This window comes from Microtus oregoni, unplaced genomic scaffold (assembly GCF_018167655.1).
Source record: "Microtus oregoni isolate MIOR12 unplaced genomic scaffold, Mior012 000013F_ref0000133, whole genome shotgun sequence".
NCBI lineage: Eukaryota > Metazoa > Chordata > Mammalia > Rodentia > Cricetidae > Microtus > Microtus oregoni.
In genome coordinates this window covers 48,087,725-48,100,931 of record NW_024543072.1, presented here as the reverse complement: position 1 = coordinate 48,100,931, position 13,207 = coordinate 48,087,725, and the positions used below count along the sequence as shown (strand labels likewise).

Genomic DNA, 13,207 nt, shown 5'->3' with positions numbered 1-13,207 from the left:
AGCAGAAATGCTTTGCCTTAGTGGAAAATCAACATTCTAGGCAGGAACCCCCATTTCTTGGGGTTATCCATTTGCAATATTGAGACTCTTGGCTGAAATTCTTGCATGAGACTGTTTTCCTGTTCTGAGCAGTTGAAGCCAAGCAAGTGGGCAGGTTGAGCTAGAACAAATTGAAAATGATGTCAGGAAAAAGGTCACTGAAGAACGAGATTCCTGAGAGCACTCGAAGCGAGGGTGAGAGAGTGGGAATGAGGGGGATGGAGCAAAAGCATCCAGAGCATGTAGTACCTGATAGCTTGAAGGGTTTGCGGCCCTTTGTTGTGGAATAACTGTTTTGTAAACTGTGAATATGTGTCACTCTGGTTGGATTAATAAAAAGCTGAACAACCAACAGCTAGGCGGGATTTTGGGGACAGAGAGGACGCTAGGAAGAAGGGAGCCATGAGGAGCCATGGAGGAAGCATGATATGTAGGAGATGAGGTAACAAGCCACGAGCCATGTGGCAGCACATAAGTTATAGCAATGGATTAATTTAAGTCATAAGAGCTAGTCAGAAACAAGCCTAAGCTATCGGCTAAGCTTTCATAAGTCTCCATGTGATTATTTGGGAGCAGGCTGGCAGACAGAAAGATCCACCTACAATCCTTTAATACAGGTCCTTATGTTGTGGTGATCCACAGCCATAAAATTATTTCATTATTACTTCATAACTCTCATTTCGCTACTATTACAAATTGTAATGTAAATATCTATGCTTTCCAATGATCTTAGGTGACCCCTGTGAAAGAGTCATTTGACCCCCAAAGGGTCCAACCCACTTGTTGGGAACCACTGGCTTAAAGGTTACAATCTGTTTCATTTCATTCAAACCTGACATCCTTACTGTTGTTGTGATACCTATTTCAGAAGAGGCGTTTGGAACAACAGTTTATAAGCTGTTTATGAGCAGAAGCTCGAGTGGGCAGCCTTAAGAAGCAAGCCCTTTTGAATTGGTTATTACGACTTATGTTCAGTTAGTCATCTGTTCCTACATGCTTTAAACTTAACCAGTACGTGTGTAGGACACATTGTTGGTGATGTACTTGTGAAAGAAAAATCATGCCCTAGAAACAGAATTCATTATTCTCATATAGAAGCTTTGCATTTTTGGCTATAAATGGGAGAGACATTTTTTCATTAGGCGGCATTTGGGAGATGTTGCAGGAGGAGATTCCTTGTATGCTAGCATGATAAAGTATTAAAATTTCGTGCATGGAGCTGGGTGTGGTGGCACATGCCTGCAATCCTAGCATCTGAAAGGGGAAGGAAGGAAGATGGTGTGTTTAAAGGTCAGTCCAGGCTGTGACAGGGAGTTCCTAGTGGGGAAAGTTTTAAAAAGAAAAACCCAGTGAGTAGGGAAGGCCCAGGCGCAGGTTTCAACAATTCTGCAATGTGGAGGAAAGTCCTGAGCATTTGTTGCTCTGAAAAACTTTGATGTAAGTAGGAGGCTGCCATGATAGAAACTTAATGATATATTACATATTAAACAGTTTCACGTGATTTAACTATATAATGGATTTTCTAGAATTCAGCTATCATGTAAATTTGTATCTTATTTTCCTTCATTTTATCCAGAATGTAATAACAATTCTTTAAAGTTACCTTCCTTCACAAAAAGCACAGCAGGATCTTATAGGTCAGGTTAGGCAAATGGCTAGTTTTCTTTATCTACAGATTCTCATATTAAATCAAGATATTTCATTATGAATTATTTTCCTTTGTTCATTCTTTCCATGTGTATGTGGAGTGTACATGTGTTTGCACACCTGTGTGTGGGTATACTTGGCTGTGCCTGATTGTGTGAAATCCAGATGTTGATGTTATGATGTCGTTCCTTAACCTCTGCTTACTCACCTTGCTTTTTTGAGACAAAGTCTCCCTCTCTCTATCATTGAACCCTAAACTTGCCATTTTTACTATATTATTTGGCCAGGAAGCCTCCAGGATCCTTTTGTCTTTTCTGTGCTGGGGATACAGGCATGTGCCTCTGTGTATAGCATTTAAGTGGGGTCTTTAAGTGGGTCTTTTTATTTGCATAGAAAACATTCTATCCACTGAGATGTAGATCTTTTAATCTGCTATAATAATTGTTAAGGAAAAGACAAATACATTTGTTCTTTATTGCATGACTATTGCCACACAATCACCCAGGGGTGGAAAATGCAGGCTTTATTACAGTGCATACTGCTCTTTTCAATCACTATTACACCATGAATGTTCTCTTCACTTGTGTAAACTTACAGTGGTGTCTAATACATGACCCACACTCAACGAATGTTAGGAAAAAAATGAATCAACTATTTCTTGATAATTATTTCAATGATTTTTTAAGAGATTATTAAACATGTGTCATATTTTCATATCATGTCCGACTTCTACGATGTTTATTTGTTAATTCTTCAATTACAAAGAAACTAGATGAAACCTCTAGGATAGTAATGTTGGGCTATTTCTGTGATTTTGTTAGGACAGACTTAGAGCATCAACATTTGTTAAAGAACCAACCATGCAAGCTTGCCCCCTGGTGGCTACTGAGAAACGGCAGGCACACAACGAAATTCACAGAGCAACTCTTTCAACACTCAAATCATAGAATCACACATGCAAGGCCTGCAACGGAATTTAATTGCCTTTAAATATGTTTACCTATATTCTGGGACTCAGATTATTTAGTAACAATCTCAGATGATGCAAAGATGTTCACGTGGCTTTAGGCTTAACATTTAACATTTAAGCCTAACATATAAGAAGTATATGTGCCTATTTAGCCAATACTTTGGCTTCTCCAAGGCACGTCCAACATTTTGGTGTGGTGACACGATGTATTCTTCTACAAAGCTTGTGATCAAGATCTTTGCAATCCATCACAAGCGCGGGTGCTATAGGACAACCACCAAGGAAAGCTGGGCAGACATTGAGGGAATGGCTGAGTGAAATAAGAGAGGAATAAACAGCATTTGATGTCTGCCACTATGTCATGAGGCAGAGGAGAGCTGAAAACTCACATGGAATGTAAAACATAGTAAACATTTTACCTAGGTATGAAGATAGCTTTATACTAAAAAAGAACAAAGATGTTACCAAAAAAAAAATCAATAACAAACCCTCAAAATGTCACAGAATATGAAACTGACAACTGCAGTGGTTTGGAAGGATGAGAAGGAACACTGGGGACCAGACACCCCAAAGAAGCCCACAGCACAGCACAGAGCACACATCACTTCAGGGTATGGGGCTGTCTATAGAAAATGGACAGTGGTTCAGAAGTGATGTATTACACGGCAGTTTCCAGGAATGAGAGATAATAGTATTGTAACTATTCTCCACAGCTTTTTCGTTTGTTTTCCTGGTAAAACGTCACTATGGTGTCCTTTTCTCATAGGAGTCGGGTGTGGGTGATAAATTTTATGGCCACATTGATTTAAGGCCTAAGTGGCTGTTAAGACATGTCAGTATGAATTCTTTTATTTTCCCATTTTTCTCTGCATTGTATCTCTGCTTGATCCACACCTTCCTGAGTGACAACATTAATGTACCCAATAAAGAGAATAAAGCGCTTAAAAGAAAGCGGCTTTGAGAATCTGCCCATTAGTTTAAGCTGTGATATACTTTACATGTTATTTCAGAGATTTTGAAAACTCATTGATTCAAAAAGGACTTTATTATCTAAAGAAAACATTCAGGTGGATAATATATATTTTAATCCTCTCCTAGAATATGGACTGGAACAGCAATTCTGCCAGGTGCTATGATGAGGCATCTAAGGAAACTAAATGTACCTGAACAATCTTTACACAGGAGGGCCGACCTACAACAAAAACAAAGAATGGAGTACACAAGGAAAACCTAACTCTAGCACATTAGGTCTGGGCCTTCTTAGTACTGTTTTGAATGGCTTCAAGGCAGCTGACTTTATCCTTTTTAAAAGAACAAGAAAAGGGGCTGGAAAGATTGCTCAGCAGTTAAGAGCACTGACTGCTCTCCCAGAGGACCTGGATTCAATTCCCAGCACGCACATGGCATCTCACACCTGTCTATAACTCCAGTTCTAGCAGACCTGGCACCCATGGCAAAACACCAAATGCACATAAAAACAACTAATTAATTAAATAATTAATAAAAGAAAAATCAGAAAAGAAAGAAAGAAAAGAAAAAAAGAAAAAGATGGCAGCACAGATATTTGGATCTTTCTTTAATCATATTACCTTTGGAAATGGAAGCATGGATTTTAAAACCCAATGTCTCTTCTAGTTGGTTGTAGTTAGACTCCACAGAAGATGCATGAAGAGTTTCTACTAAGAAAGGCATTTTCCCCCAGGCCTGATCGTAGAAAATGGTGTGGTTCCATGTGTAGGGGACACTGATGCCATCGATGGTGAAGAGCCGGGTTGAGTAGGCGTAGAGCTGCCCGGGTCCTGTTTGAATGTAGTCCTCGGTGTAATCCTAAGGAAAAGGACTTGGGGGTCAACACGGCACCTGGCATTTTTCCTAGGGGACTGTGAAGAGTGCTCAGAGGGAGATGGAAAAGCCTTGCAGATTAACAGTGGAATTCTGAATAGAGCTGCAACAGCACAGTAGTGTTCTGGAAGTAATTCCTAGGTTGACTCTTTTCATTACAACCAGATTTGTAATTTACTGTCACAATTTGTGGTTTAACAAGATGCTGAAGTTGTAGGTCACGAACAAAGCAAGTTGTCTGAGGGACTATTTTCTCCACTCTGGAAGCTCACAAAGCCTTTCCATTTCTTTCAAGTTGAATTTTTGCTTTTGAAATTTAATTATAATTACATCATTTCCCCTTCCCTTTCTCCCCCTCTTTATTGGTAGTACACAAAAACCTCTTATAGGGATCTCTTCTCTTTTTCAGGAGAAAACTCAACAAGTGGCTTAGATCAGCACAGCAGCTATTCTGGCTCTGATATACTAGGTAATAAAAACACTCAGAGAGATTTAAAAGCTGAGCCCCTGGAGATTTCTAAGCAAAGACCAGATGGTTATTTACAACTTTGCCGGAGCAGTGATTTATCTGCAGAGCAAACAGTAAGAACCGAGGACCGCGGTGCTCTGCCACAGGACTTTCGTTTGGCCTCCTCCTCACCGTTACACTGATAACCATGGAGATCTTGGAACAAGTTACCTTCACACTGACTTCAGCAGGTGACTGGAGCTGCAGGACGTAACCACTCACGATGACATCGAGCAGCAAAGCGCCGTCAGAATCCAAGCCCCGCGCCACGTGTGTCATCCGCAAGACCTCTCCTGGGAATGGCATTGCATTCATTTCCACAGCAATAATAGTAACAGTTATTATTATCATTCTATATATGGTTGGTGGAAGCATAGAGAAGAGGGATCTAATATAATAGCGTTATTTCACAGATTCCCTGTTAAAAAGTCAGCCTTACTCAATTGTCTTCCAAAATTCTTTCTCTGTGGCAAAAGCATAACTTTTAATTACTCAGAAGATTCCAGACCTTAGACTCAAGCAACAATCAACCATTCATGCAAAATCCCTGCTGAGGCTATGGGCCAGACAACTTCAGCAGGGACCAGCAATGCCCACAGGCTTCTACAGGGTTCTGCTCTCGCCAGAGCTTTGGCACCATAAGTAAGTGGCTATCAAATAGTCCACCTGTCCTCTGCTGACTAAACACTGGTTAAGGAGAGGCCCCCTCCCTAACCGTTCTTCCCAGAGGTCAATCCCACTGAGACTGGCCTGCTCCAAGGAGGCTGAAATAGAGCTTTGCATGACTCTTTGCGAAGACAGGAAGGGTCTCAAAGGGCTAACGCACGATGATTAGGACAAAAGCAAGCAGAAAGCATTAATGTGTTCAGCCTTGTTGCCATCTGTCAGGTAGAGAATCACCATAAATGAGCTGATTCGTGGTGAAAGACAAGGCTCTAACTCATAACGAAAATGATCTCCCTTCGTTATTCATGCTTTAAATCCTCTCCAAGGTTTAAAGACAACAGGCACAGAAAGGAAGATAAAGAAGGCATTGGGTTGTAGAATTACTGTTCTTGATAACACACAGTGCCTTACAGACCTTGTAGTAGCATCCACAGACAGAAAGCCACAAACCTGCTTTCTTCCATTACTCATGTAATGTGCACCACAAACTTGTCATAACGACACGAGAGCATGCACCATGTTTTTCTTAGTCGCCCAGCTTTACAGTGATCTATCTATGTCTAACCCATGCATCTATATATCTATGCCTCTATGCCTGTCTGTATGTAGTAGAGTATCACGTTCACCTGATACTAACCAGTTGCAAATTCCACTTGGGTCTCTCGTTTGAACACTGCGTTAGTGAGGGTAAAACCATTGACTGCTTCTCCTATCTCTTTTGCTGTTGTCCAGTAAATGGGATTTAGGATAGAAATGATCTTTCTCATTGCTGGACCTAAAAGAAAAAGATAAACAGGGTTACAGAGCAAAATTTAACCGTCAATTATTATTGTAGTATATTATTCACAAGGGTGGATGCTAAAGTTGACTAATATATGGTCAATGCGTCCTTGGGTATCTTTTCCATTAGCATATACTAGCTGTACAAAATACTGGATTCACTAAAACATTTTCATACAGGTACTAATGCACTTTGACCCTCTCCCCAGCCAGGTCCTTTCTCTTTGGGATAAGGACAAACAGTGTATTATATCAATGACTTAAGATTTCATCCTTTAGAATCTTTAGGTAAAAACAGGAAGATAAAGAATAAAGCATGTTTTAAAAAGAAATTTATGAAGACAGATGAGATGGCTCAGTGGATCAAGGTGCTTGCTGCTAAGCTTGATTACCTGCGTTCAATTTCTGGGACCCATGTGGTGGGAGGAGAGAACTGATTCATCCCCATAAGCTGCCCTCTCATCTCCATATATACACCATGGTACACAAGGGAATGTACACTCAAATAAACAACAATTAAGTATTTAATTAACTGTAATAAATAAGTTTATTCAAATAAATAAAGCTACTCACCAAGACTTCGGGGCACATTGGTAATCTTGGCCTGTATTATTCTTGTATCAGAATTGGGGCTGTCTGTTATCGTGGCATCAAGGAACGCGATTCCAAACTCAACATCATTAATATTCCCAATAACACTCCCTCTGGCTCGCTGGGGTCCACCTTTTGGGAGAAGAAAAAAAAAATCCTGGATAAGGAATCAATTCCATCAACATTCCATGAGGGAAAGGAAAGCCAGCACTCAGAGATGCTACAAATCTTTCCTCAGACATCAAAGAGTCCCAGGGCATCCAAATTTGAAAGCCAAATTAATAAGCTTTTAAAACATTCCACTTTCACATAACACCCATTATCCCCATAAATCTAGTATCCTTCCGATCTGTGAACATCAGAGTACTATTTCCTAAGCCAAAGAATACAGTATGTCCATTCTCACAGTCCAAATAAAGCATGTGTTTGTTGATGGTGATGAAACCATGACTACCGTGAGTTTACAGAGAAAGTCACGTGTGGCAGTAAACACTTCATATGCATTAACTCCTTTGACTCTATCAACGGTACTAAGAGGAAGCTTTAAACAGACACAGTTTGCAGACTGGTCAAACAAAGTTAAGAGAAATAATGTAGCGCTACCATCATTACTGGTCTAGAGAGAGAGGACTGAATACATTATCTTCTTGCCTTCGAAATGTGTTCTGGAAATTGATAAAACTGTGTACGTTTATTGTGGATAATGCGTTGTTTTAAAATATGTATACATTTGGGGACAGATGAAATCAACTAATTAGCATATCTGTCACTTCTTATACCTACTGTTTTTATAGGGACAATACTTAACAACTGTTCTCTTTGCATTACAGAATCCTGTATGATTATGGAGAATGTAGAAAAACAACATGGAAGTAGACAAAGTAGGACAAAGGTCTCCAGGGGCAAAGGGGGAGGGGAGGCTTGGAGACATACTGGTCAAGGCTACAATGTTACGAAGGGAAAAGAATTTAAACATATCATCTGTAGAACTAGTCATTATTGCTAATAATATAAACCATGTTCTATCTATTGTTTCCGTCTTTAGAACAAGGAAAGATCTCACAAGCAAAATACCATCTAATCTTTGCTGCAGGTCACTGTCTGAATAATGTGGTATATTGTACAATCTGGATCAGTGTGTGCACATGTGTGCATATGAACATACCTATATGTATGTATGTATGCATGTATGTACTAGTTCCTTTGGAGATGGGGGTCTTAGCAGTCTTGAGCTATAGTTAATGCCTTCGTTATTGTATTTGTCTATCTGATGATAATTAACATGGGAGAAATTTGAGAAATATAATTTTGACAGCATTGTAAAATTCATGCCAAAACAATTTGATTAAAGAACAAATATGAGAACTCCCTCTTTCCTTGGTCCTAAGCAGGAGAATGAGGGAGCTGGTGGGCAGGGTTGCAAATCATTCAGTCTGAATGATTATTGATGAGTGTTGCTTCTATTTTAGCTGAGGAGCTTGAGTCCCAGCACTGAACAGATATTTCCTCAATCTGGCTACGTGGCTGGGTTTCTTGAAATCTTGTCAGATTCTGTGACTCGGGCTGTCTGTCTGTCTAGACAATGAAACACAGCAGCTGAAGCCAGAACTGTTCTCTTGCTTCAGGAAGGAGTCTCAAAACCCCCCATGACCATTGATGCATAGGGCATGTTTGCTGTGCAGTTGAGTGCTTGATACTTGGTCATTCAGTTTGTCTACTTACATGTAAAAATCACTCAACCTAAATCGTTCTCACCCTGCAAATGGGGCTTTCTCGATTTTCAGGGACATTTTATTTCTGAGGAAAACTTTAAAGCTTTGTAAGGTCCAATAGTATCTTCCCATCAGTGATATTGCAGTGTCAATCATTAGAAACACGTCCTCTGACACAAAGAAGCCCCAAAGGAGCAAACAAAGGCCAAAATCCAGCTGTAAGCACTGTTCTAGGGGGCACAGACTTTTATAACTTTTTATAACACTCCCTTCCAGAGCTGGCACTGTTTCATTTATTGTGGGGTTCAAATGGTACCTTTTTCTGATTTGCAAGATCACTCTACGCTTGTGCTAGCCATGGTCCTGCCAAAGTACAGCTCACTTACCTGGACATGCCTGTGTATTGCATCTGGATACCTGAGTGGCATCTCCTGGACAAGAACGGCCACTTTTGGATGGCACTGGATTGTCACATAGACGCTTCCTCATCCTTTCACCTCCTCCGCAAGAGACAGAACAGTGGCTCCAACTATGCCATGTTCCCCAACTTCCATCCACTGTGAACAAGAATGGAAGGACCAATAGTAAGGAATCAGTTTTACAATCTTCACTTGGGACACTCCTGATATACCAGCGACAAGGTGACAACAAGGATCACTAAGCGATAGGTTTGCTCATCCCACAGACTGGAATTAAGAGGCTCACCAGGACACATGTCAGTGTTGCACCTCTGGATCTGGGTATCTGGCCCCCCACAGGCTCTTCCTCCATTGGAGGGACGTGGGTTGTCACACGTGCGGTACCTTCGCATCTGCCCTCCATTGCAAGTTCGGCTGCATGTACCCCAGCCACTCCACGGGCTCCAGTTACCATGGGCTGCAACATGCAAGAATTTGACATGAAACAGGGTTCTAAAGCTGAGAAGTAAAAGAAACCATGGCATTCATCCCCAAATCAAGGAAAACCCTTCGAGAAATAAACAGATATTCAAATCAATAAGTGAATATCTTTCCAAAGCAGGTGACTTAGGTGATGCTTTGATTGGAGACAGAGGAGATACTCTAGTGAAGATGATTCCCTTCAACTGCTCTGATATTATATTTAAGCTGTCCCACGAGCTAAAGGTAATATGGGAGACACAGTCTCCAGTCTTGCTGAGCAGAGGCTGTAACATTCAGAACACACCAATCCAAAACATTTTGGCATCCTAAATTAAAGGTTGAAGAGCAAGCAATAAAATACTGTAACTTTAAGGTTTGGAGTCAAAATAAAGCTTTAAGGAAGTAACGTCGACTCACTGTTTCCAACACTCACTTGGACAAGGATCACTATTGCAAAAATCACTCTGGACATCACTCCCCTCACACTGGCTTCCTCCATACTGTGGCGCGGGGTCAGAACACGCCCTCGTTCTCTTCCTGGCACCCCCGCCACAGGACACTGTGCAGGCGCTCCAACTGGCCCAAGCCGCCCACTTGCCGTCAACTGTAGTAACATAAAATCATATGTGCTCAGTTACTACCTGAAAATGATCAGGTTAAAAAATCATCAGAGGGTCTTGGCTGGAGAGGTGGCTCAGATGTTAAGTGCGTGTGGCTCTTCCAGAGGACCTAGCTTGGTTCTCAGTACCCAGCCTAGCTCATGACTGCCTCCTAACTGTAGCACATCTGTCCCCTTCTTCTGACTTTTACAGGGTACACACATGCACACACACACACAAAACAAGCATAAATAAAAAAAAATTAAAAAAACCATGACCAGGTCAAACTGTGGCCATTTTGGGGTAATGCCATTGTTGGGTGAGTGGGAGGTATCAGTAGGTGAGTGTGTGAACTTTACTTGTCTCACCTGGACAGTGTCTCTCATTGCAGCCTTGCATCTGGGTTTCTGCTCCGCTGCAGTAGGCTCCACCAAATGATGGTGGTGGGTTGTTGCAAAGTCTTGTTCTCGTCTGACTGCCTTTTCCACAACTTTTGCTGCATGCACCCCAAGGCTGCCAAACACTCCACACTCCATGAACTACAAACAACAGAGGCAGTTTCAAGCCACAGGACGGTATTTATTTAAAAAACAAAATTATGCAAATAAATTAACTCCATAGCGAGTTAAAAAAAATCCCACAATCTAAAATAACTAAAATTGCACCAAAAGAAATATAACTAATGATGTCCTCCTTCTCTCATGTTTGGTTTGCAGAGGGAATTGTGTCCAGGGACACTCAGAAGGCTTAACAACTGCCAACATAAATGCTTACAATTATTCAAAGGAGGCTATTTTACTAAAATCAAATTTAATCAAGCGACCATATGTAAACAGAACCTGAGTGTTCAAGCCCGAGCTAAGCGTTTGTGCACATTTGGTACTCTAGGGATAGTAGAAGAGACCAGGAGCTTCTAAACAAGTCTGCTTAACAGATCTAGATGTGCTGTGGGTAAGAAGACATTTTCAACAATGCTGTTTTGGACTCAAGACTGCAGGCGTGCATCCCCAAACGTGGCCTGGCTTCTCACTTACCCATGTTCTGTTCTTGGATCTTCCGGCAACAGGGTGATTTGCACAGGTCTAAGCCTTTGAACAGTTTTCTCCATTACATAATGTTCATGAATTAGAAATTCGGAATAACACACTCACCTACTTGCTAAACAACAGAAACAAAACTGACCCACAGTTTCCAGAAAGCGCAATTAAGGACTTCCTTTTGGCAGTGAATGCATTACAGCATCAGGACCACAGGACTGGAACAGCCCACCGCTTCCTCCTAGGTGCGTGGGCCGAGAAGCAGCACTGTGGGTTCCCTCATGCAGGAGTCAGTATCAGGCCATATTTTCCTCAGAGAGCTTTCTAGATATGGTGATCATAAAGCATGCTTCTATGATCACTAGCTTTGCCAGATATATGAAACAAAAGTGGGGTTAAGACTTGTATCTAAGTATTCTCAACACAACTTCTAAGAAACTGCAATATTAAAGTTAACCAATGAGATTATCATTTTTCTGATTTTAAAGGAAATATTAAAACATCTTGCATTTCCTCATAATTATTTATTTATTTTTTCTCATAATTATTGATCTTTGATTAAGGTGACTACTTATTCTCTTGCTTTGCAGACAGCAGCAAACACAATCACAGGAACCTATTGTACTCAACAAGAATTTGTTCTAAGACAATATTTGACTAACCCTAAGAAGCCGGGAGGGAACACTTAAAATCACCATGCTGTTGCAAATGGATGGAACTAGAAAAAAAACTATCCTAAGTGAGGTAACTCAGATCCAGAAAGATGAACATGGTATGTACTCACTCATAAGTGGATAATAGCTGTAAAGCAAACGATAACGAGCCTATAGTCCATGATCCTAGAGAAGCTAATAACAAGGTAAACCCTAAAATATATATATATGTATATGTATATATATATATATATATATATATATCCACCTGGAAAGGGGGAAATAGACAAGATCACCTGACAAAATTGGGAGCATGGGGGTGGGGAGAGAAGGGAGAGTGGAAGGGGAAAAAGAGGCCTAAAGGGGAGAGGGAGAAGAACTTCAGGGAAAAGGATAGTTGAAATGGAGGAAGGAAATGAGAGCAAGGAAAGAGATATTTTGATTGAGGGAGACATTATGTCGCTAGCAAGAAACCTAGCTCTAGAGAAATTCCTGAGAATCCAAAAGGATGACCCCAGCTAAGACCCTAAGCAATAGAGGAGAGGGTGCCCAAAATGCCCTTGCCCTGTAGTCAGATTGATGACTATTTTAAATATCACCATAGAAACTTCATCCAGCAACTGATGGAAACCGAGGCAGAGACCCACACTGAAGCACTGGTCTGAGCTCCCAAAGTCCAGTTGAAGAGTGGGAGGAATAAGAATATGAGCAAAGAGGTCAAGACCACTGAACCAGTTTACCTGAGCTAATGGGAGCTCACCAACTCCAGTCAGACAGTAAAGGAACCAGCATAGGACCAAACTAGACCCTCTGAATGTGGGTGACAGTTGTATGGCTGGGGTGGACTGCAGGACTGCAGGCAGTGGCACCAGGATTTATACCTCCTGCTTGTACTGGCTTTTTTTTGGGGGGGGACCCATTCTCTTTGGATAGATACCTTGCTCAGCCTAGACATAGTGGGGTGGGCTTTGGGCCTTCCCCAAAGCAATGTGCCTTACTCTCTCTGAGGAGTGGATGTGAGGAGGGGTGGAGGAAAGGTAAAGGGAATTTCAAGGATGTTCGTTAATCAAAGTCGAAATCTCTGATGACATAGAGATGCATTATCAGCAGAGGTTAGGGTTGACTGGCATTTGTTTATGTAATGTACGCCTTCTTTCTACTCTACACAAATAGAGGCTTGAAAACTCCCCTTGAAAGTGTTTTGTTTTGACTTTTTATTTCTTTTTTTTTTCCTTCACAGGGGTACATTCATCCATTGACCTTTTTATTTCTAATTCACAAA

General features: G+C 41.1%; 1 protein-coding gene across 1 annotated transcript in view; it reads right to left on the bottom strand.

The window, feature by feature from the left end:
- Hmcn1 (hemicentin 1) overlaps window positions 1–13,207 on the bottom strand; it is a 441,231-nt gene that overhangs the window by 22,284 nt on the left and 405,740 nt on the right. The window contains exons 90-97 of the mRNA XM_041662626.1: window positions 10,604–10,774; window positions 10,070–10,240; window positions 9,461–9,631; window positions 9,142–9,312; window positions 7,026–7,175; window positions 6,310–6,447; window positions 5,178–5,299; window positions 4,246–4,483 (exon numbers count right to left, since the gene is read on the bottom strand). Coding sequence (XP_041518560.1) covers window positions 4,246–4,483; window positions 5,178–5,299; window positions 6,310–6,447; window positions 7,026–7,175; window positions 9,142–9,312; window positions 9,461–9,631; window positions 10,070–10,240; window positions 10,604–10,774 — 1,332 coding nt within the window. The remainder of the gene's footprint in view (window positions 1–4,245; window positions 4,484–5,177; window positions 5,300–6,309; window positions 6,448–7,025; window positions 7,176–9,141; window positions 9,313–9,460; window positions 9,632–10,069; window positions 10,241–10,603; window positions 10,775–13,207) is intronic.